The sequence below is a fragment of the Corella eumyota genome, chromosome 7 (genome assembly GCF_963082875.1).
Source record: "Corella eumyota chromosome 7, kaCorEumy4.1, whole genome shotgun sequence".
NCBI classification, from domain to species: Eukaryota; Metazoa; Chordata; class Ascidiacea; order Phlebobranchia; family Corellidae; genus Corella; species Corella eumyota.
The window spans coordinates 1,691,218-1,714,926 of record NC_137496.1 but is presented as its reverse complement, the minus strand read 5'-3'; the positions used below and the strand labels follow the sequence as shown (position 1 = coordinate 1,714,926).

The following is a 23,709-nucleotide window of genomic DNA, read 5'->3' as shown; positions in this document are numbered from 1 at the left end:
ACCTCCACAGGGCCCTCTTAAATATTTGTTTTATTTCTCTACAGGGGCATTACTAACCAACTTAACATTTTTTTCAGGGGCCTTTAAAAAACTAAAACCAAACTAACCCTTATTTTACAGGTTTTTTTTTTCAGGTTAGATTACCAAAAACAAATTTAAACATTTTGTTTTTTATTTTTAGATGCTGGTTGATTATTTCGAAGAGTTCGTCGATTTGTTTTTGGCCAATTTTAATTTGTTTTTTATTTTTAGAGTTCCTGTTACAACAAATCTTCAATCTAACCTTTTTTTATTTTTTCCTGCAGGGTAGATTACCATAAACAAATACTAACTATGTTCTTTATTTTTAGATTCTGGTTGATGAGCAAAAGTTTGTATAAAACTTTTTTAATGTACAATGTCACCAACACAAAACAAAAAAATAACATATCTTAAATTTAAATAATACATTTAACACTAACACAATCAAATAATTACAACCACACTAAAAATATTTGTAAGCAGTATTCTTATCTTGAATATTTTACAGGAAAAAAAATTGGAGCATACAAACCGTTTTTGCCAAGGGTCCAGCTTTTCCTGTGGGTCCAGCCATTCCGCTTTGCTTTTCTTGTGGGGCCAGCCAACTTGCTTTTCTTGTGGGGCCAGCCATTCCGGTTTTCTTGTTGGGGCCAGCCATTCCGGTTTTCCTGTGGGGCCAACCCTTTTTGTAAGAGGTCAAAAAACTTTTTCGACAAGGTTTTAACAATCTAATGTACAGAACAAAATTAAACTGTACAAACGAACCAAAGACATCAACTGTTTGGAAGTGTAAACTCTATAAACAGAACTTCTGTATATAAAACTGTACATAAATTTTACAGTGAAATTTTGCATTCTTCATGCTATAATTGTAAATTTTGTACATTAAATTCACTTTCTTACATAAAACCTAGTTTACTTTTCACATGTAAATTGTATTGCAATATTTTTTGTACTAATGTAATTTATTTCGTTACTTTGATTATCACTGTATTATGTTATTTATTTTATATTAAGTGTAATGTGTTTTTGCATTTCGTTTTTCTTTATTTTTTATGCTTTCTTATATGTTTAATGTATTGTCATTTTTACTCTTTACCTTTTGTGTTATGCAACTGTTTTACAATGTTGAAATATAAATAGAAAAAAAAGAGTTATTTTTTTTATACCTCTGGCTATCCTTTACTGTCATAAATACTGTTTAAAAATTAGTCCGATTAGCATGAAAAATAACTTAAATTTGTCCCTTTACATAGAAAATAACTTAAATTTGGCCCTTAACATAAAAAATAACTTAAAATTGGCCGATAATATGGAAAATAACTTAAAATTGACCGATAATATGGAAAATAACTTAAAATTGACCGATAATATGGAAAATAACTTAAAACTTTGTCCAATAACATAGAAAATAACTTAAAATTTGTCCCTTAACATGAAAAATAACTTAAAGTTGGCCGATAATATGGAAAATAACTTGAAATTGTCCAATAACATAGAAAATAACTTAACATTAAAAATAACTTAAAATTGGCCGATAATATGTAAAATAACTTAAAACTTTGTCCAATAACATAGAAAATAACTTAAAATTGGCCCCTAACATAGAAAATAACTTAAAATTTGTCCCTTAACATAAAAAATAACTTAAAATTGGCCCCTAACATAGAAAATAACTTCAAATTTGTCCCCTTACATAAAAAATAACTTGAAATTGGCCGATAACATGGAAAATAACTTAGAATTTGTCCCCTAACATGAAAAATAACTTAAATTGGCCCCTAACATAGAAAATAACTTAAAATTTGTCCCTAACATAGACAATAACTGAAAATTGGCTGATAATGTAGGGGTTATTTAAATTCTAGCTATTATTTATGTAGTTATTTATTGATTATTGGTTAGGTTAATTGTTTATTGTTGATTTGGGGTCACCACAGATTCTACCATAGCCTTCATTACTGAAATCCTATGATGAATCTGACTATTTGAATTTAGTTATTTAATATTTTAAGTTTTTTGGTTAAATCTGGCATTATAATAAATAGTAAACTTTTGTCTGAGTTATAAAAATATGACGTAAGTAATTTGATTGTTTCACATATTATATTTAACGTACAACGAAAGATATAACACGGGCATAACTTAATAACTACGTAAAAACTGCGTCGAAATACTAATTAATAAAACTACATTCGTGCTATAGCTACAATGTTTCAACTAACATAATAACGACAACTGTGGTTGTTCGTCTACCAAAAAGGTAGACGAACGCGTCTGACGTAAGGTCTGTTTGCAAGAGTCTTTTTTTTTATAACAGTAAAAACAATGGGCTTTTATACCCAAAAATAAGATAATTATGTTTACGAAGAAGGGCAATAAAATAGGTACGAGTTTATAAGTATAATCATTGTTTAGGTTTGTTCCTTTTGTTGGTCGTTGACATCGTGTTGCAGGCATCATGTAAACTGGTTAAAGGCGTTTTACTGCGGCAAATGACGACGTGGTCGTTGATTAATAAAATCGCGCAGTTTATTGTTTTGTTGTTAGACCGTCTTTAATTGCTTTAAGGTTGCTTGACCGGTCCGAACGCATAAACCTTACATGAATAAAGCAGCTGCTGTATTGCAATGTCTTGACCTTGATAAACCCAAATAAACTCGTACCAAGGATTGATCATGAAATGATTAATCCACAATAACATGGAAAATAACTAAAATTTTGTTTTCTAACATGAAAAATAACTTAACATTTGTCCCTAGATATTTAAAATAACTTACAATTGGTTGTTTAACAATGAAACTAACTATAAATAGTTTATATTGGCTGAAATAAATTAAAAATTTTCAAATTTCCCACATTTTCAAGTACCATGCTAAATAGAATTTCCTACTATACCTATATAAACTATTAAATACATTTATTAACAAGTATTTTATTTATACAAAAGCATACAAATTAATACATTTAACTTAAGGCTATGTCAAATAAACAAATTCATATTTCAAATATTAATAAACAAATTCATATTAAAAGTCAAATAAATATTATGTTTGAAAATTGAACAGCACAAATTTTAAAATTAAAGAAAGAATGTTAAGAGCCCAACAGTTAATTAAATATAGTATTGCAGCCCACAGCAAACTAGTTAATGCCAGAAAAGTGTATTAAGAGGTATATTTACATATAACGAAAGTGTATTTACAATGTGTTTACATGGTGGTTTAATGAATGAATTATTTAAAAAGCCTATGTTTAATGAGCCATACCAACATTTTCGTTTATCTTCAATATTCGATGTTTTAAGAGATTCTAAAAAGCTGTATATGTTAAAATAGATGCCTAAATTAATAAAAAATGGTAAATTTTATGATTAAATCAATTAAATGTTGTATTAATAACGTTTTAAAGTTTACGCAAAATAGTGTGACGTCACGAATCTCGCTTGCTTTCTTAAAATCGCATGAGCTAGGACTTTAGCTCGATTAGGGTTAGAGAAAACCAGGGTTAGGCTTTCCAATAAAATTAAATCGAGGATACAAAAATGTGTATTTATTTTGTAACGGCAAGTCGAACGTAAGCGAAACGGCAGGTGTCATCGCCGGTATGTGTGAAACTTTTACGCGATTTTGTTCTGTTTTTATTTTAATTTACAGCTTGTTTTAAACTTATTAATGAAGTTAAATTATTTTAAATTTAATAAAGTTAGCTAAGCATTCTTTGAATATTGCGTTATTTGTCATTTTTTAAATCTGTCTAACGTTTAGTTACAGATTATTTTGTAGTTTTAATTAAATGCTTTCCATAAATGTGGTGTTGCAAACTTGTCAGCTTGTTAACTATCTATTAGACTATTTACGATTTCGATAAGCATTTTAGTTATGTATTTTTGGTAAGTGTTTATCGTATAGTTTCTAACAACATTTAACAAAAAAATGTTTTTTTAATTTTGCAGATTTAAATTTTATAGGCAGTTAGGAGACAATGGTACTTTGTTTTTGTAAAATTAAATAGTGGAAAATCGGACACCCAGAATGTCAACACAACATGTTCTAGCTAAAGCTGTGTTCGATAATATTGCTGAAACTAAAGACGAACTAGAATTTCATCGGGGAGATATTGTTACTGTTCTAGAACAAAACACTGCTGGGTTAGAAGGGTGGTGGTTGTGTTCTTTAAAAGGTCGCCAAGGCATCGCACCAGGAAATCGTTTACGAATATTACCTGTGACCTATAACCATAACGATGGTGAAGACACATACGATGTTCCTCCGTCACATCAGTGGCTGAGAAACAAGATTATGGATGGCGAAGATGAAGAGTATGATGTACCACGAAGTCAACTCCAGTTATTAAATTACAACCCCGACTCTCCTTCTGAGATCTATGATGTTCCTCGTGGAAACCCTTGGGCCCAAGAGGACGAGGTTTATGACATCCCTACTGCATCTCTGCGCCAACAACAGCTAGCTAATGAAGAGCAAGATGTTTACAATATTCCGAACAATCTTAGTGTTGTCCCAGATCCTATGGAGTTGTATGATGTGCCTCCAATCGTGTCACGGGGTCCTCAGAGAACAATTGAAGATCCGGATGAGGTATATGATGTTCCTCCTTCTCGACGAAACATTTCTGGTTCTTCTATGATTAACGTTCAAGATCCTGAGGAAACCTATGATGTTCCTGCTACAAGAATTATACCACAGCCTGTTATGCAGAGACAGGAATCAAATGAATCTGATGTGGTGTATGACATTCCACAATCTAACAAGCCAAAAGCAAGAAGATATATTTCATCTGGGTTAAGCAGTTTAAGAAGAATGAGACGGGAAGTTAGTGAGGTGGCACAAAATACATCGTCCATTCCATTCGGAGATTTAGAGTCGATACCTTCTCAAGCAGAGGAAGTAGATTACATTTATGATGTTCCACCTCAAGTTAGTAGAGATAATACCAAACCAACTACAGAAGAAACTAATCAAGATGAGGTAGTCAATACATTGTTAAAAAGACTTTCTATTAACATACCTGAACATGTAAACAAAAGAATGTCAACAGCTTCACGAGATTCTTACAGCAGTTTTATAGACGACAATGTCGCGCAGTATAGTGAATTAAAAATAACTTTTGATGAAGCAGCTGTGCAGTTAATTGAATTGAAAAAACTTCTTGAAGATTCAGTTTCAAAACTTCTCACACTTGTCAAAGAAAACTGGCGAAAAAGAGAAAACATTGCTGCAAAAATTCATGAAATCCAAGTCTCATTTTTGGACGTTTTTGTTGCCGTGAACAAGTTTATTGTATTTTCTAGAGGTGCAACAGCGAATGCTTGCAGTGTTGGCTTAGAGGGAGAAGAAAAATCTCCTAAGCATGTTCAAAATGGAATTAGAAAACTCCTCGTGCCTTTGGAGGAAGATCTTGAGATGCTCAAAAGAGCACTCTCGGAGTTGGAAGAGGAACACTGGGATATTGAAAAATTAGCTGTTGATGACAACAGCGATGACATGCCTCCTGATGTTGTGGACAGTTTTGTGATGACATCCAGAGCTGTATCGGATGACGCAGCACAAATGGCAATTTACGTGCACAACCATTCTAAATTTTTGTTTAAATCAGAACCTGAATCCAGTGTTAACGTGTCACCTACAAAATCGATAGTCAGTAATAGAGAAACTCGGCCAACGGAAGAGGTACAAGCACTTCAGGCAAGACCTTTACCTGCAGTACCACCTGTAAGTGAAGTAAAGCCTGTTCCTAACACAATAATGGCAGGGGAAGAAGCTTGGTTGGATGATTATGATTATGTTGCTCTGCAAGACAAAGAAGAAGTGGATGAAACAGAAACTAAGAAAGAGCCAGCTTCCAATCCTATCACTGGGCTTAATAAACGCACAGCACAACTAATTGCATTGGAACGAGAGATTAAAGAAAATGCAACTTTTACTGCTAATGTTAAACTAAGCAAAGAGGACAAAGATACTCTATACAAATTAGGAATAAATGTACCTGATCTGGTGCAAACACTTTCACAGTCGATTGACAGGTTAATAAATGCCGTTGATGGCGGGAACCCACCCCATTCGTTTGTAGCATTAAGCAAACAAGTAATTTTATGTGCCCATAGACTTGTTTTTGTAGGTGATTGTATTCACCAGCATGTTAAACTACCCCTTGTCCAGGAAACCTTAAAAGCTCAGTGCTCGGATATGTCTGCCACACTTAAACGTACTGTAACTTCAACCAAGTTAGCAGCTTTACAATGGCCTTCAGTCCCCGCTGTTCAAGAAGTGGTGGACCGAATGTTTGAGATTGCAAAATGCGCTCATCAAATTAAAATTACAATGTCAAGTGTTTTAGGTGCGTAACTATTTAATATTTGACTAATTATTAACTGTATGTTGTTGTTTAAACCTCTGTATGCTATTAAATTGCAGGTGTTTTTTAACATAAGAGTTCGACAATTATGCTTTATTTTTATGTTTTTTTGATTAACTTTTTAAATATATTAAATCATCTGTTAAGAGCTGTCATAAATTTTATTTTTAAATTCATTGGTTCATAGTTGCACATTTTTATTAAATTTTTAATGGTTCTTAAAATAAGTTCGCCTTTTTTTTTATTTGTTTTTGATTTAATTTTTGTGCTTTTTAAATTTCAAAACACTGCAGGCCTTTTAAACCTTTTTTTTTGTTACAAGACCTAATCAATTGTGCTTTTTGTTATCGTATTTATCCAATATTGTACTGTGCTTAAATAATTTCCTTATCTGTAATTGCATTGTTGGTTATAATAGTAATTTTATGTGAAACACAAGTCAAAAGGATTGAATTTTATTTTATGTCAGTGTTTCATTTAAGCCTTTAATCATTTAATGGTTCTTTTTATAACATTATGTTAGCAATTTTGTATTGTTGTTATTTTGATTTTTAAACTATTGGCACACTGCAGTCTTATTGTTTTTAAACTTTTTAATCAAGTTTTTCTTGCTTTGACATAATACTTATTAATTTTCCTGTGTCATAAATAATTTTTTTTAATCAAGAATAATATTAATGAAATTTTTGTGGCCTAATATATTCAGTTTCCTTTCGTTTATTTTGATATCTCAAGTAGTAAAGTTATAGTTATTGTATTTTTATGACAATGTTATTCTAACATTTAAATTTATTGTGCTAGTAACATTTTTGTTGGCCTTTGTTTTCGTGAGTAACTTATAAGTGCTTCACTAATCTTTCATGTACTTTCATAAGATTAGACTTGAAAAAGTTTGAAGGAAGACTTTCTAAATAAAATTTTGAAATAACTTTTAAAAATGGAGCCTTCGAATGGTTTTTCAGAAGAAGATGGATTTCAAGACTCGGCAAATAATTCAATGCATCATCATGACTTGGCAAATTCTATCAAACAAATGCTAAAAGTTGGAAACCATTCAGGTTGATATGTTATTTATTTTAAACTAAGACTTTTTAAAATAATGGAAATGGTTAGTTTCGATTTACAAATTTTTTTTAGGGAGTTTAAAAAAGTTTGATTTTTAGTTCAACAACAGAATGGTCATTCTGCTTTATTAGATGGGTCAGGAGATGCTGCCCAATCTAACCAAGCTATTGACGAACAAGTAATTTGTAATACACTATATTTATATAATAGTATTACCACATTTAAGTGAAATTTTTTTTAATATTTTTTTATATATATTGGTTACATGTTAAAATGTGATTTTATTTAGAACGAATTAAGTGAATCTTTGTCCAAACTTAACTTATTGCAAGGAGGTGAACCAGGTGCTTCAACAAACACAATAATGTAAGAAAAAGTACTTTATTTGCAGTTGTTTAAATTTTAAAAAAAGTTTAAAATACTTTTAAAAATTACTTTTAATTTTATTGAAATGTTGATAAAAGTTATATTCTTGTAGTTGCTTCTGTTTTAGGTTTATATTTAACATGGGCCAGTGGTTAAATTTAGTTACAAATAATTAGATTTAGGATGTTATTTGAGTCAATTTTGTATCTGTATAAATACTGACATCCTGTGCTGAATATAATGTTACATGAGATATATTTAGTTTAATTTCTTTGTTTTATATATAGACTTGAATATGTAACCAACACAACAATATATATATTGGTACATTTTCACAAATAATGAGTTTATATCAAACACTCCTAACACCATATTATACTTTTTCATTTTTTTAAATTATAATTTGATTTTGATTTTTAGTGAGTTGGGCAAAGTTGAAGATGGAAAATGTGTCCAAATTTCCAAGGAAGAAACTAAAATTATTGCTAGTCTTAGCACTGAAATTGGCAGCCAATCTTCAGCCAGTAATAAGGTAAATAAAATGAATTTTTGGACGTTTTTGTAAAAAACATCTTTTATTTTGGAACAGGCCAATTTTGTATTTGTATAAACATGTTGCATTGTATAAATTTTTTAGTTAAGTTAGTTTTTTAATAACAATGTACTATTGTGTTGTTTTAGGTTAAAATCAGTACAATCACCAAGTTTGAATGGGAAAGAAAATATTATGCTGGTAATCTGGTATCGGTAACCAACAACTACATTGCATATGGTATTCACCAAGGTAGCTTCAAAAATTGTACTTCAGTTACTATTTTGACCTCACATTTTTGTATGGCATTTAAGTAGACCCTTCAGTGTCTAAAATTTGATTTGTTTTCATTCAACTTGGAAATATTTATGTTTTTTTTTTCGTGTACAGGTCGTGCAGCACCTTCTGTTCGAGTAATAAACCGTGTCAACGCTTCTGACCGTGTTTTACTAAAAGGATTTTCAGGATTTGTTTGTGATGTTGCATTTGCTCACAATAGTTCCAACATGATTGGAGCATTGGATTGTAAAGGAAATCTTATTATTTGGTCGCTGGATCAAGTTGGTGGAAATATGACGTAAGAATCAATAAAGTTTTTTAGTTGTACAAGTTAAATAGTAATATGGTCGTTACTTTAATTGTCAAAAAATGGTTGCAACTTTAAAATTATATTTGTCCGTGATAATTTACGTTTGCACCACAAACAGTTTTATGTATTTTATAGGCCTATAAACTCAACATATATATCGTCCACCAGGCTCCATTATATATAAATATTTAGACCAATAGCATGTTAAATAAAGCTAATGTGTCTAGAAAAGATAACTTTAATTTATGATAACCACCTTTTATAAAATTTCTAAACAGTGCTGAGAAAAAAATCCACATTCAAGCTGATGATGAAATGTTAAAGGGAACCACTTCTCATCGATTTGTTTGGATTCCTCACGTTCAAACAGATAATGACAGTGCAGCAGAAGATGAGTCAAATTATGGATACAAGTCTGATAATCAAGAAAATGAAACAGCAAGAATATTTGTACTCACTTATTCTAATGTGGTAAGTCAAATTATCATTACATTTTCCAGAAAGAGATCTGCAAGATTATAATTTTTTTGTTATTAATTACAGGCAGAAGTATGGGATCTTGATATTGCTTTAAATTCAATTGAAAACTTTGCATCAACAGATGTTAAAAGATCAGATTTAACTCATGCTTATGTTAAAGTGGACGGTCATACAGATGTAAACATATTTTTTGATTATTTTTAGAAATATATTTTTTTTTATTATAACTTGCCTGTTTTTGCAATTAAAAATATCATTGCTCATTAAAGGCCAATTATTAATGAAAAATTGAGTCATTAATGAATTGATTATTTGTCATTCAGGAAATAACTGATTGTGAATTATCTCCAATTGGTAATGTGCTGGCTTCAGCGAGTTGTGATGGCTTTGTAAAGTTCTGGCAAATTCAAATTGAAGACAGATCACCACCAACGTAACTTTATTTTATATACTGAATAAATAAAAATACTGTAATCTAATAAATTATTATGTGTGGTGGGATTTCTTAAACACCCTTTTTCTTAAAAAATTTCTTAAAAACAAAATGTTTTTTACATAACTGGTTTTTGACTACATTTTGTACAAAAAACATTTACCCATTGCACCGCAAATGGCTGTTTTTGTTTAAATTAAACATAATATTGTTTATAAGGCCCCTATTACACATATATATAAGTTTCTAATTTTAAAGTGATTGAATAACCAGCCAATTATAGGTTGTTTACAATTTCAACATTTTTAAACTTGTTTTTTTAGATGTTTGCATCGTTGGAAACCACATAATGGGAAAGCGGTTTCTTGCGTCAAATTTTGTGATGATAAAAAGCAATCTGAACTAAGGTTTGTTGTTATAAATAACTACCTCATAATATACCATTATTGTTACATAATAACAATGTTTGAATGTTAAGTGCCTCATTTAAAAGTTAAAATATTTGACATATTTTCAAGGTAAAGGGAGGTCTTGTAAAACTACTTTTGTTCATTAAATTTTATTCTACACATGCATGTAATTTCGAACAATGAATATTGATAATATACATATTTAAATACATAGTTTTTTTAATTTAATTTTTTTGATTTTTAAAGTGTTTACTGGAGGTTTTTACTAACTGGTTGTGAAAGAAATAGTGAGCTTAAATTATGGTGCACTGTCTCATGGAACTGTTTGCAAGTAAGTTCAACTAAAACTCTATTTTTTTGGAGTAATTATCAATATATAATGATGCTTAATAGACGATGTGTGTGTCCATTTTATAAGACCACAAAATAAAAAAACTGTCATTTGCGGTTCATGGGTAAATTATCACGTGCAGATGTTAGTTAAACATAGTAACCAGATTACAAAATTAAAATCCCAATTGTAGGGTGGGGTATTATCTAGTTTTAAGAAATAAATCTTTAACTTGTTTAATATTTTAAGGTTATCAAGTTTGCGCCATCCACTCCCGCTCATGCTCCTCCCGAGTTTAATGTTGTTCTTCACACTTCATCAGATTTTCTTGTGCTCTCTGATATACACAGAAATGTAAGTTTAAATGAGAGGAGCGTTTTGTTTAGGTTTGAATTTAAATAAAAGTTTTGTTAAGCTTTTCATTGTGCGATTACTCTGTTTTAAACAAAAATTGTAAGAGTACCTTTCAAATATAAAAACTCGTGTTTTTTTGCAAATATTTATTGTTCAATAAGGTATTATATTTCAAAACTTCACTTTTTGAACCAGCTTTGTTCCTGTAACTTCTAATTTAATTTAACTTTAACGTAAAAGTATTTTATTTGTTCTTCTAGGTGTTGTATGTGATGCAGTGCAAGAGTAAAATTGAGGAGGGACAAGCCCAGTTAACTTCCATTGCTCAATACCATCTTACATCTCCTCTTCTTAGCATGGCATTCGTGGAGGCAAATCCTTGTCGATTCAAGAGCATCCTGGAGGAGAAGAGCAACATGGAGGATAATAATGAGGAGGAGGAAGAGGATCTCTCGGATGAAGAAGAAGATGCTCTTCCTAAATCACAAGGTAGCACAATTTTTTTTTAATTTATAAAATTGATTTAAAAGTCGATTTTTAAACTTTTTCTATATGTTTTTACAGATGAATCATCAAAGGAAATGGATCCAAAATTAGATGGTGTGCTGATCAAAGTTATTGCAATTCAACCCAGGCAAGTTACTAACAAAAATATAGATAAATCTTATTTTTAGTATATATTATATGTTAAAGTTTACCTTTTATTTACCAGGAGTTTGCAAAGTCTTGATGTAAGGTTCTTTCCCAATGAAGGGATTAGTGATTACCCTTCTCCACTAAGTACCTACAACACCATCTCTGAAGATATAAGTAAGCCTTATTATCACTCTTTCAACTTACGTAGTCAGCACTGTTTACAGCTTGTTATAATTATATTTCACAGCAATATGTTAACTCTAGGAGTCATATTTTTATGGACTTTGTAATAAAAATTCCAACTGTTGGTGTGAACTTAAAAACAAATACTTAGTGAATTACTAAATGCTGTTATGTTAATCTCATGTGTTTGTATATGTTTAGAAGACATGGTAAGCATAAGTAGTATTGAGGATAATTTACAATCAACTACAGAGGAAAGCTCACCAGATAAAACTGTGCCAGAAAAACAACAATCCCCAGATCTCACCCATATACAGGTACATAAAATATCAGAGAAAATAACTTGGTTTTGCAGGGCTTTTAGCTTATAAAAAATGTTTTTGTAGTTATTTTGTACCTCATATTTTTATGTAAAAATACTTGTTTTAAAACTTTAAGTGATTTTTATGTCTTTTTGAAATTGGTTTATAGCATGAGGAGGAACCCCGGCCCAAATCACCCACCCTTTTAGCCCCACATGGTGGTGAATCAGCCCCCGATGTTACCCGATCAACATCACCTCCAGTTTTGCTTACCCCAGATGCATTTATGGGGTCTCTTAAGAGCGTAAGTTAGGCAAAAATGGGTTAATAATTTTTATAGAATTAAAAAAACTTTTTTTGTTTTTTTAGAGCGGAAATTTTAACGAAAGTCAGAACACAAGTTTCACTGCTGTCACCCCATTTAGTAACAACCCTCCCTCACAATATCAATCAATTCAAGACAACAATTTGCTGCTTGGTAAATATTCTTTAATTAAAAACACTTTATTATGTCCAAATTATGTTCTATTATTTTTTGCTTTTTACTCTAGGAACAATCTTGAATCCACTTTCTTCTCTTGGATTAAGCTCTTCTCCAAACTCCACAATAAACTCCCAACCTCCTCAGCAACAACAAATGGAACCAGAAGAAGAGCAAGATGATCCGGCTGAGTTGGATGTCACAGCAACTCCCCCATCATCCCCTGTTGTTCCACGATCTACATCTTCTCCCCCCCCTGTTTCTCAGATCCTCGCATCTTTTGTGAAGTCACCGGATCTTATTTCTTCGACTTCTACACAGGAGCCAATGTTGTCCAATGCAATGCAGCATCAAGGTATTCTAAAATAGACCTCCATTCTAATTATAAATTATTGCAATGTAAAAATGTAAATAATGTGAGAAGGGCTACATTAATTAAAGTGGTTTTACATCAGTTACATTTGATATTTTAGCCTTTTCCTAAATGTTTTTATCAGCTACATTACTTTCATTGCAGTATTTAAAATATTATGTAGATTATTTGGTGTGGATTTTTAAGAATTAGCTACACCAGCATATGCTTTTTTTGGCTTTAAAAGTTTGTCATGGTAATTTTAAAAAGAAATAGTTTTGAAAAAGTTACATACACATTTTGATAAAAAAATGATTTCTTTTTCTCCAGGGTCACATTCATCTTCCATTGCATCAGTGGACAACATTCCATCGATCCACCTCTCATCTGCATCATCTTCAGTTCAACATCAATCCTGGCCCAAAGCTCCTGATGTTACAATGTCCCGACCATTAAGTGTCAGGTTGTTAAACATTTGGATTTTTTTAACAAAGCTCTTATGTAATAAAGAGTGAACCTCAGCAACTAGCCCCTAATTATTTTTTCTTTTTGCTTGAACTGTTTAAAAAAAATTAGCAGGGATTTCTTTTCATTTCTGATTTTTAAAATGACTTTGCTATTTTAGGTCCCCACCACCAAGAAACAATATTGTTCAGCAAAACATTGAAGTTCGCCAACGTAACGAGCCACCAGATGTCTCTGTAGAGCTACAACGAGAACCTTTGGTTCAAATTAATCCAACAGAACCAATCCAACAACAAGCTGTAAGTTTTAAGTGCCAAAACAACTCTAATAAAAATCTTGCTTATAATTTTTTGTTTAAATTTTATTCCAAACTTGAATGGTTATGTCTTTAAAAATTTTCTTTGATTTTTGTTATTATTTTCAAACAAGGGTGTGTCTCGTGAGCAGGAGATTATAGATATTCTTACAAATATAAAGAAGGATCAGATTGCCATGCGAGCTGACCACCAAAAAGATTTACAAACTATTCACAAGAAGCAGAATCAGTTGCACCAAATTCTTAAAAATCACGACAATGTCAATAAGAAATCAGAACAACAAGGTTTAAAATACATTTTAAAACGTAAAAATTAATTGTGATATTAAATAACTTAGTTTGGTTGTTATAATGTGATTGTAAAATGTACCCAAGTTTAAAATTTTTGCTTTTTTTAAGGTGACCGAATTGAGAAAAGTATGAAATCATTGAACGATTTGCCGCGTAAACTATCCACTGATATTAAAAACATGCAGACGAGCGTAAATGAAGTTACAACTAACAAGCTGGATCGAATCGTTAAAAACGAAATGAAGAAAACAGTGTTACCAGGTAGAATAACATTTAATTTTGATGTTTTTTTTATGTTGTTTTTCTACTTGATTGAAATGTGATATGACTTTTGCTTAGGTGTAGTTCAGAGTATGGACCCAATAAAAGATCAACTTAACAACACAGTGTGTCAAAAGCTTACTGCAGTTGATGCTGTGTTGAAGGAAAACATTGGAAAAATGGTTAAATCCAAGGTAAATACAAAATTCAAAAACATTTGGTGTTAAACAACTAAAAAATACATGTTTTGCTTAAAAATGTTATTGTTAATGTTAAAATCAAATGAGTTATGTTAAACTAATTCTTAATATGTGTTATTTTTAAAAGTTATTCCGAAACACTAAACAAAATATGGAATGAAAACCTTACAGAGAAAAATCATAAGTAAAAGTTATCACAAATGTTTGTATTTTTTTTACCAGGAGGTTACAGATAATATTGCCCATGCAACAGCTAAGGCAGTTCAAGGGGACATACAAGCAGCATTACCTGACATTTTCTTTCAAACTGTTATCCCTTCTTTTGAAAGAAGTAGCCAACTTATGCTACAGCAACTTTCCACCACCTATCATAGAGGAATGGAAGAACGTAAGTAATTTTATACTAGTTTTTTTTAAATTAACTTGTTAGCCCATTTTTCGGACAACATCATGATTGTCATAATATGGTAGCAACTCTTAACTAATCTTTGCCTGCAGTAGTTTATCAGCTCCAACAACCAGCAGTTTTATTATTGTAAAGGCATATAAGACATCGTCCACTAAGCTCCATGATGTTTAGATGTTGCAATTTTTGTTTAGTTGTAGGCAAATTGGAGAAAAGTGTGCAATTTCGCCTAAAACCTGATCAGGATCGATTTCAATCTCTTATCAAAGAAGCAACAGATGTAACTGCAAATTTACAAAACATTTCTAAGAAACTTACAACTGAGGTCACGAACCATCTTCAAAAAACTGTGAATGAACAAGTTGAAAAAACTTTAGCAAGGTAATTTTTTTAAGAATTTTTAGTATTAGATTGATGGTATATTTACTGTTTTAATAATTTTGTTGTATTTTTACTACTTAGATGTGAGGAAAGAATTATAAACAGTGTCCAAGAGTCCATCAAACAACAAGAAACAACATTTTCAGAGCAGCGAAGAAGCATTGAAAACTTAGTGCGAGACATTGTGGTTCGAACTCTTGACGAGCGCTTGCCACAACTGGCGGCAGAGAACTCAAATTTGACTGTGACATCACGAGTAGGAGGACAAATAGGGGGAGCTAGACCGATCTTACAAAGACCAAGTGTTGTTGATCAACAGCAACAGATTCTGAAAATGTTGCAACAGGGAAATGTTAACACAGCTTTCCAGACTGTAAGTTTAGTCAAACTTTGTAAAAGGGTTACTACTATTGTGCTGCAAAATTAGACGTACACATGCACTTTTGCAACTAGCTTAGTTAACATAGCAATTGATTGCTACACTACATGTATTGTTAAATGGTTTTAGGCACTCACAGCTGCAGATTTAACCCTAGTGATGTATGTATGCGAGACTGTTGATCCTGCTGTGGTGTTCGGTGTATCTCCTTGTCCACTACAACAACCAATCCTACTTTCTCTTATCCAACAACTGTCCAGTGACCTTGCTACAAAGACTGACATCAAACTCAAGTAATTTTTTGGCTATTTTTGTGTTATTCCATTTGTTTTAATTTACATTTTAGGTAAAAAACTGACTTCCTGTCAGGTTATTTGCAAGTTGAATGAAATTTTAACTCTGTAATTAATATAATAACTAGATACTTACAAGAAGCTGTAATGAATCTGGATCGGAGACACCAAGTCACCCAGGAATATATGCATAGTGTTTTAAGTGCTCTGGTACAAAAACTACAATCTTGTGCTCAAGGTCCTCTGGAAATTCCATCCATTGCTAAAGATTTGAAAATGCTGGCCATGGCAGCCCAATCATTAATGAAATAGATACCTTGGATGTAAAAATTCATTTTTATGAAAGACATTTAGTTTTAAAGCTGGTAGACTTATAGCTATTTAAAAAAAAAAAAATCGTCACACTTTCCTGTGTTAAATTTCGAAGCTTAAAGCATTTACACATTAATTCCATTAATTACATGGCTAAAGTGTTCACTATTAGTAGCTTACTTGATTATGTATTTGTTCTTATTCATACCTAGTCAATTGTATTTTTTAGGGTTGATTTTTTCAGCAGTTCTTTAACGAAGATTTCTTTTTCGCCTTGGTTTTATTTCGAACTTTTCTTTTTTATCATTTCATTTGTGGCCAAAATGCCTTTTATTTCTTCGTTTAACATTTCTTTTATTCAATAAAAGCTCAAGTTTAGAAAGGGGTTTCAATTTACACTAGAAATTGTTAAAAATGGAATGAAAATGAGTAAAAAACTTTGTAAAAGGGGGTTAAAAGTAGTAAATTGGGTAACAAAATACACTTTTCTTTATTTACATATGAATCAATTCAGCGAAAACCAGATAATGTTGATTAAAAACATATTTTAATTTTATTTGTGTTCTCAAAAGTGATCTTATATGGATTGCAAAGCATAATTAATATAATAATTATTGCAGGGTTATGTAATACATTTATATTTTTGGAAACGCTGCTAACCATGACAAAATTTAAAATAACATTAGTAAGCATTTTTAGTTTCTGCGATATAGCAAAGCGTTTACTTTTACAACAGTTAAAGTCGTGTTGTTGATCTTTAAAAGAGTTTAAAATGGGATTTTTTCGCAAATTATTGTTCTGTGCAATATTATACATTGCTATTTCTTCGTTGCTCGGCTGGAAAACACTTTATTCGTTAAAAGTAAGACATGTAAAATCCATTGCATACGATAATTCAGGTATATACATTTAAACGTTGTTTTTAAGTGTTGTTCTTTGTTTAATCTAGTTTGATAAATATTTTATTTATTAACCAAGGTATTCTGTATTCTGCAAAAAATATAAGAAAGGCCTTTTTGGATGAATATCCGGATAAAATCTTACATGAAAAAAATTTTCCACCTTTGCCAACCAATACTGGTAAGCTTATTATTGAAAAAAATAAAGCAGTTATTTATTTCTGAATATTTATTTTAAGGTGGTTTACGGGGTACTATCTCCTTATTGTATGTTTCTGTAAATGAATTTTTGGGAATATATCATGCTGAACTTGAGACATTTGGATCTACAGGTGAATATATATCTTTATTTGTAAGTTTATTATTGATATTTATTAAATATTTGTGTCTTTGCTGTAACTTATATAAATGTTAACATTTATCACTAGGTCGCCATTTCCTAAATGTTTCAATTCATGTTCTGCAAGGTCGTTTAACTGAGTCCAAAAACTACATGACCCCAGCTATACATTATAGTCCAGGTTACATTTATATCATAACCTCCTATAAAAAATATTAATTACTAACTATTGAGTTGGGGTATGTATGTACATAGGCTATATATTAAACAATTGCAAAATAAATAAAAAATTTGATATGAAGCATAAAGGTAGTAAGTAAATTTAAAGAATCATAAAATACACATGTTACCTATTTTTTAATATTCTTAAATCATTGTTAGGTGAAAGTACTGTGCTAAGAATGGGAGAAATTTCAAATTTAAAACTTGATAAAGGAACAACGTTATTGTTGTATAGCCGCGGGTATTTGCCTTTGTCAACTGGATATCTGATATCCGAGAGTCTTTTTATGCAACATGATATTTTACTTGTTATTATCACCATCGTGACATTTATTCAGGGTGATTTTTTTTGTTCTATTTATTTTTGAAGTGTAAAGGCTATGACCTAAACATAGAGTAACATTTATTACCCTTACTCAGTCTTCAGTTGCTCTGCAAAGGCTTGTACCTATTGTAGAGCTGTAAGTGGTGGAAATTAAACCCCGGACATCCTGCAACTATTTAAACTTAGTATTTAATGTATTGTTTAACTTAAAATGTTGCTTTTTTAGCATACTTATGGCAGTACTCTTTTCTATGGGTTTCACTAACTGGAAATCTTAATTACATTTGGAAGAATGGATATCAAATGTTGCTAAACCTTCCTGTTCAAATACAGACAACTTTTAAACAATTGTGGAATAAAATTTCAAACTTTTTTATATAAATAAATATTTTTCACTAATTAATTATGCTTCCCTTTTGTTATTTAATTATTATTGAGATGATCAGAAAAAACTTGTTTTTATATTAATTTTATTTATTTCCTTCTTCAGTGTTTTGTTTTATTAATTATAGCAATGACAATAAATAAAATTCAGATGAATGCAACAATTCTTCTTTAAATTATAATTTATTTCTGCAATTTTTGTTTTAATGTTGTTATTTGATTAAATAAATTTTAAAAAAATGGCTTTATTGAAACTATTTTTTTAATTTATTGAATAACCTACTCGCATTGGGATTATAAATAACATAATTATGTAATTTCCTTTTTTAAATTGCCTTTGTTGATAGTTGATTGCAAACTTCCTTTTAAAAAAATTTAAAAACTGGGTAAATATTTATAAATTTGATTATTATTGGCAGGGTCATAAAGTTAAGTAATTAAAAATAGAGCTAATTAAAATTTTTTTTTAGTAAAATATATTTTTAGTACTCTCTTTGGTCATGTTTTAACACAAAATTTGTAATTGGTCATATCTTTTTTAATCAGAAAGTGTATTTTACTTAAAAATTTCAAAAAAAAAATTAAATTTTAAAAATGTGGAGGACCCGGGCATCGATCCCGGTACCTCGCGCATGCTAAGCGCGCGCTCTACCATGTGAGCTAGACCCCCGACAATAAAACCACTGCGAATATGACATAGTCAATGGAGACTCAATGACCAACAATGCTAAAACATTGGCTTATACACGTTTAAAGCACAATAAACAGTAATTGCAACGTCAAAAAAACAATAAACCAACATTTTTAAGGATTCTTCACAGTTTTGAACCTGTTCAGTATAATAATTCAACGCCAAAGTTACTTTTAAAGGTATTTTGCGCCTTTTAATTCATTCAACGATAAAGTTTAATTTTAAAGATGGATTTGTACTAATAACCATATCGTGAAGTTGCTTGACGTTGTTATCACATTAAAAACTTTGTAATTAATTGTCTTGACCCGCCTACTTCATTACATGATAGGGTTGTTCGTGTTTAAAATGAATTTTAATGGTTTTATTTGGGGTGCAAGCTAGTGTACGGTTGTATGTGATTTCTGCGCAAATTTAAACTAATATAGCTTAATTTTAAGCGTTTAAAGGTTTAAAATTGTTAATTTTCTTGATATTTTAATAAATATTTAAAAATATATTTTAAAATGTGTTAAACTAGCTGTTTTTAATGATACATTTTATTCGCCATTTAAATTAGGCTTAAAAGAATAACAGCGGCGACTTTTTACGTCATTACCTATCTTTTAACCTTAATTTATTCTAATTGGGTGAAAAACGGTAATCCTGTATATTAATTGGATAAAAAACGTTCTAGTATTTTGGTTTCAAACTAAACCAATTAGGAAGACGCTCTGCTGCTAAGGCTTTATGACGTCAGGAAATATCGCACGACGTTAATTGCTAATTGCGATCGGAGTTTTGCGAAACAGGGAGAAGGTGGACAATATGGCCGCTAAAAAGCGTATTTTAGGCTAATTTTAAGCGTTTTGAAGCAAAAAGTGGACAAAAAATTGTGTTTAACAATTAAAATAGTGGACAATTAGCCAGGACAAAGTTTTTTGTAAGCGCAGTTGGCGATTTACCGAGCTATAAAAAAGTCTTAGCCTAGGCAAGCAAGCAAAAAATTTCAAGTCGACATTTTTTGAAGTTTTAAAGTTTTTCCTTTACCAACTAAGGTAAGGCTATAGTTTAATGTTTTTTTTTTAATAAATATTAACTTAATTATATGGTTTTTAGTTGTTTCAAGTTAAAAAAGTGCTTGTTTCGATTTAAAAATATGATGAGGTCGTGAAACTTAAAATTCTAGCCAAAAGTAAGCAGGCGACCTATTTAAATTAAAGTAAAAATAAGTTAATATACCCCAACTACTTTTTCTAACATTTTTATAACATTTTAGAGATGAAAAAACGCAAAACCTAGCAAGGAAAGGAAAAAGTCAAAGTTTCAAAGACGCAGCGCAAGTTTTTCGCAAATCAAGTCGACGAATGATGGGAAAAATCAGGTGATGTAAATTGTTTTCTTTATATTGTGCTAAACGATTAAACATTCTAACTTATAGCAATTTCTTTAAAGTTTTTAAAAAGCGGGCGACTTAATATTTTTTTTATAAAACTATGAGCTTACTGGTAAATTATACGATTGCATTCTTGGCGCTAATTTATTTCGAGTCGACACATTTGTTGGTTTGTTGTTGTGTTAGTTTGGCAGTTATGAGTTGTGTGTTGTTTTTGTGTTAGTTTGGGAATTAGGGGTCGTGTGGTTTTGTTGTTGTTGTGTTAGTTTGGCAGTTATGGGTTGTGTGCTTTTGTTGTTGTTGTGTTAGTTTGGCAGTTATGGGTTGTGTAGTTTTATTGTTGTTGTGTTAGTTTGGGAATTAGGGGTCGTGTGGTTTTGTTGTTGTTGTGTTAGTTTGGCAGTTATGGGTTGTATGCTTTTATTGTTGTTGTGTTAGTTTGGCAGTTATGGATTGCGTGGTTTTGTTGTTGTTGTGTTAGTTTGGCAGTTATGGGTTGTGTGCTTTTGTTGTCGTTGTGTTAGTTTGGCAGTTATGGGTTGTGTGTTGTTGTTGTTGTGTTAGGCTGGCAGTTATGGATTGTGTGTATTTGTTGTTGTTGTTGTGTTAGTTTGGAGTTATGGGCTGTGTGCTTTTGTTGTGTTAGTTTGGGAGTTATGGGTTGTTGGTTTTGTTGTCGTATTTTGTTTTTGCATTGATGGAGTTTAAAGTTTTTATTTTGTTGGTCTTTGTTATTAGTTGTTGTTGGTTTTAGCGCCAAAAACGGAATCGTAAAATTTTCGGTAAACTAACTTTATGCCTATTAATTTGGGGCGTTTTTTATCAATTTATATTTTTATATAACAGTGTGACATTGTTTTAAACACTTAAATTTTTATCAATTGTTTACATTATAGTATAACAATACTTCATATTACATTTTTACGTCATAGTTATTTCTAATGTAGATACAATTACCGTCTAATAACTGCTACAAATTTTAAACCTTTTATTTCCTTTATGTTGGTATGGAGCCTATAATGGTGTAATACAACGATGTTGCAATATGGTTGCCCGATTTGCTTAGCCTGTCCTAGAGAAACAGCAACGAACTAAGATCTAAAGCCTAAAGACGCGTGAACGTTCAACGTTGGTACGTACTTATAAAAAAATGAACTCTATTTTAATTAAACTAATGATTTTTAACATTTTTTGCCAAACATCTTTAACTGTTTAAAAATATAAATTTTTGACATATCATAGTTTGTTGCTTAGGAATATTTAAAATAATGTTTAAAATTCCAATCTAACAAATTTATTTTTTATTTAGGTACAAAATCAACTGGTCCAACAACATATTATTTTGTCATTAAACTAATAGAAATTTTTTTCTTTAATATGTAACATTTTTAGAATCATAATTGATCATATTCATAAACTATTGAGTTATGACTTACAACAATGCCATAATTATTTGTCCCTACATAATTATACTTTTATACTTTAACACTTATTTTGTCATATCCAAACAACTGGTCCAACAACATATTATTCTGTCATTTAAATAATGGAAAGTTTTTTTCTTTAATATGTAACATTTTAGAATCATAATTAGTCATATTCATAAACTATTTAATTATAATTAAACTAACTCTGCCGCGATATGTCTTACAACAATGCCATAATTTTTTGTCCCTACATAATTAAACTTCTATACCTTAAAACTTATTTTGTCATATCTGAAACGCTATGACCCAGTTTTAAAATGTTGTTAATTTCAAGATTAATAAAAAATTATTTTCAAAAATAGATCAAGTTTAAAAGCTTTCTGAATCTTACAGAAGATGAGAGCAGTAAAAGGGAGAACAATGGGACAACGAAAGGGTTGTGGAGGATGTTGCAAGAAAGACAATAATGGAACCTTGACAAATTGGTGAGAACATAAAGTAACAATGTTTAAAAAAATTAAAAAATGAACACTATTTTAATTAAACTAATGATTTTTAATTATTTTTGCAAAACATCTTAAACTGTTAAAAAATATAAATTTTTGACATATCATAGTTTGTTGCTTAGCGATATTTAAAATAATGTTTAAAATTCTAATCTAACAAATTTATTTTTTATTTAGGTACAGAATCAACTATTCCCACAACATATTATTTTGTCATTAAACTAATAGAAAGTTTTTTTCTTTATTATGTAACATTTTTATAATCATAATTAGTCATATTCATAAACTACTCAGTTATAATTAAGCTAACTCTGCCCCAAATAGGTCTTACAACAATGCCATGATTATTTGTCCCTACATTATTAAACTTTTATACCTTAAAACTATTTTGTCATATCTAACTATGTGACCCAGTTCTAAAATATTGTTCATTTCAAGAATAATAAAAAATTGTTTTCAAAAATAGATCAAGTTTAAAAGCTTTCTGAATCTTACAGAAGATGGGAGCAGTAAAGGGGAGAACAATGGGACAACGAAAGGTTTGTGAAGGATGTTGCAAGAAAGTCCTTGACCTTTTGGTAAGAATGTAACGTGATAATGTTTAAAAAAATGAACTCTATTTTAATTAAACTAATGATTTTTAACATTTTTTGCTAAACATCTTAAACTGTTAAAAAAAGTAAATTTTCGACATATCATAGTTTGTTGCTTAGCAATATTTAAAATAATGTTTAAAATTCCAATCTAACAAATTTATTTTTTATTTAGGTACAAAATCAACTGGTCTAACAACATATTATTCTGTCATTAAACTAATAAAAAAAATTTTTCTTTAATATGTATATAACATTTTTTGAATTATAAATAGTCATATTCGTGAACAATTAAACTAACTATGCCCAAGATAAGACTTACAACAATGCCATAATTATTTGTCTCTACATAATTAAACTTTTATACCTTAAAACTTATTTTGTCATATCTTAACTCTATGACCCAGTTCCAAAATATTGTTAATTTCAAGATTCATAGAAAATTGTTTTCAAAAATAGATCAAATTTAAAAGCTTTCTGAATCTTACAGAAGATGGGAGCAGTAAAGGGGAGAACAATGGGACAACGCAAGGTTTGTGGAGGATGTTGCAAGAAAGACAGTAATGGAACCCCTTAACATTTTGGTAAGAATTTAAAGTGACAATGTTATATAAAAATTAAAAAAATTAACTCTATTTTAATTAAATTAATGATTTTTAAAATATTTGCCAAACATCTTAAACTGTTTAAAAATATAAATTTTTGACATATCATAGTTTGTTGCTTAGCAATA

The 23,709-nt window shown here is 30.3% G+C and overlaps 3 protein-coding genes across 3 annotated transcripts; all 3 read left to right on the top strand.

The window, feature by feature from the left end:
* Nucleotides 1-3,983: 3,983 nt before the first annotated feature.
* LOC145758931 (enhancer of filamentation 1-like) lies at nucleotides 3,984-7,095 on the top strand. The gene has a single exon (XM_082572624.1). It carries the CDS (start codon nucleotides 4,056-4,058, stop codon nucleotides 6,384-6,386), a length of 2,331 nt encoding a protein of 776 aa, XP_082428750.1. The 5' UTR covers nucleotides 3,984-4,055; the 3' UTR covers nucleotides 6,387-7,095.
* A 155-nt stretch (nucleotides 7,096-7,250) lies between these two features.
* On the top strand, nucleotides 7,251-16,586 carry LOC145758929 (enhancer of mRNA-decapping protein 4-like). Its single transcript, XM_082572623.1, has 29 exons — nucleotides 7,251-7,454; nucleotides 7,560-7,639; nucleotides 7,751-7,827; nucleotides 8,248-8,359; nucleotides 8,509-8,611; nucleotides 8,750-8,936; nucleotides 9,227-9,419; nucleotides 9,492-9,605; nucleotides 9,752-9,861; nucleotides 10,185-10,268; nucleotides 10,518-10,602; nucleotides 10,852-10,956; nucleotides 11,217-11,445; nucleotides 11,521-11,590; nucleotides 11,669-11,766; nucleotides 11,977-12,092; nucleotides 12,247-12,381; nucleotides 12,447-12,555; nucleotides 12,629-12,913; nucleotides 13,241-13,373; nucleotides 13,536-13,674; nucleotides 13,805-13,976; nucleotides 14,091-14,243; nucleotides 14,322-14,437; nucleotides 14,666-14,831; nucleotides 15,044-15,230; nucleotides 15,312-15,603; nucleotides 15,739-15,902; nucleotides 16,031-16,586. Exons 1-29 carry the CDS (start codon nucleotides 7,334-7,336, stop codon nucleotides 16,212-16,214), a joined length of 4,119 nt encoding a protein of 1,372 aa, XP_082428749.1. The 5' UTR covers nucleotides 7,251-7,333; the 3' UTR covers nucleotides 16,215-16,586.
* Nucleotides 16,587-16,913: 327 nt separating this feature from the next.
* Nucleotides 16,914-18,571, top strand: LOC145759862 (sigma non-opioid intracellular receptor 1-like). Its single transcript, XM_082573717.1, has 6 exons — nucleotides 16,914-17,113; nucleotides 17,193-17,294; nucleotides 17,353-17,445; nucleotides 17,542-17,634; nucleotides 17,835-18,014; nucleotides 18,227-18,571. Exons 1-6 carry the CDS (start codon nucleotides 16,987-16,989, stop codon nucleotides 18,379-18,381), a joined length of 750 nt encoding a protein of 249 aa, XP_082429843.1. The 5' UTR covers nucleotides 16,914-16,986; the 3' UTR covers nucleotides 18,382-18,571.
* Nucleotides 18,572-23,709: the final 5,138 nt, after the last annotated feature.

Bases quoted from the DNA above. Each gene is read 5' to 3' on its own strand.
- LOC145759862 (XM_082573717.1), top strand. From the start codon at position 16,987: ATGGGATTTTTTCGCAAATTATTGTTCTGTGCAATATTATACATTGCT. The intron at 17,114-17,192 runs GTATATACATTT...TTATTAACCAAG, and splicing joins CATTGCATACGATAATTCAG to GTATTCTGTATTCTGCAAAA. The intron at 17,635-17,834 runs GTTACATTTATA...AATCATTGTTAG, and splicing joins AGCTATACATTATAGTCCAG to GTGAAAGTACTGTGCTAAGA.
- LOC145758931 (XM_082572624.1), top strand. From the start codon at position 4,056: ATGTCAACACAACATGTTCTAGCTAAAGCTGTGTTCGATAATATTGCT.
- LOC145758929 (XM_082572623.1), top strand. From the start codon at position 7,334: ATGGAGCCTTCGAATGGTTTTTCAGAAGAAGATGGATTTCAAGACTCG. The intron at 11,446-11,520 runs GTAGCACAATTT...ATGTTTTTACAG, and splicing joins TGCTCTTCCTAAATCACAAG to ATGAATCATCAAAGGAAATG. The intron at 14,244-14,321 runs GTAGAATAACAT...ACTTTTGCTTAG, and splicing joins GAAGAAAACAGTGTTACCAG to GTGTAGTTCAGAGTATGGAC.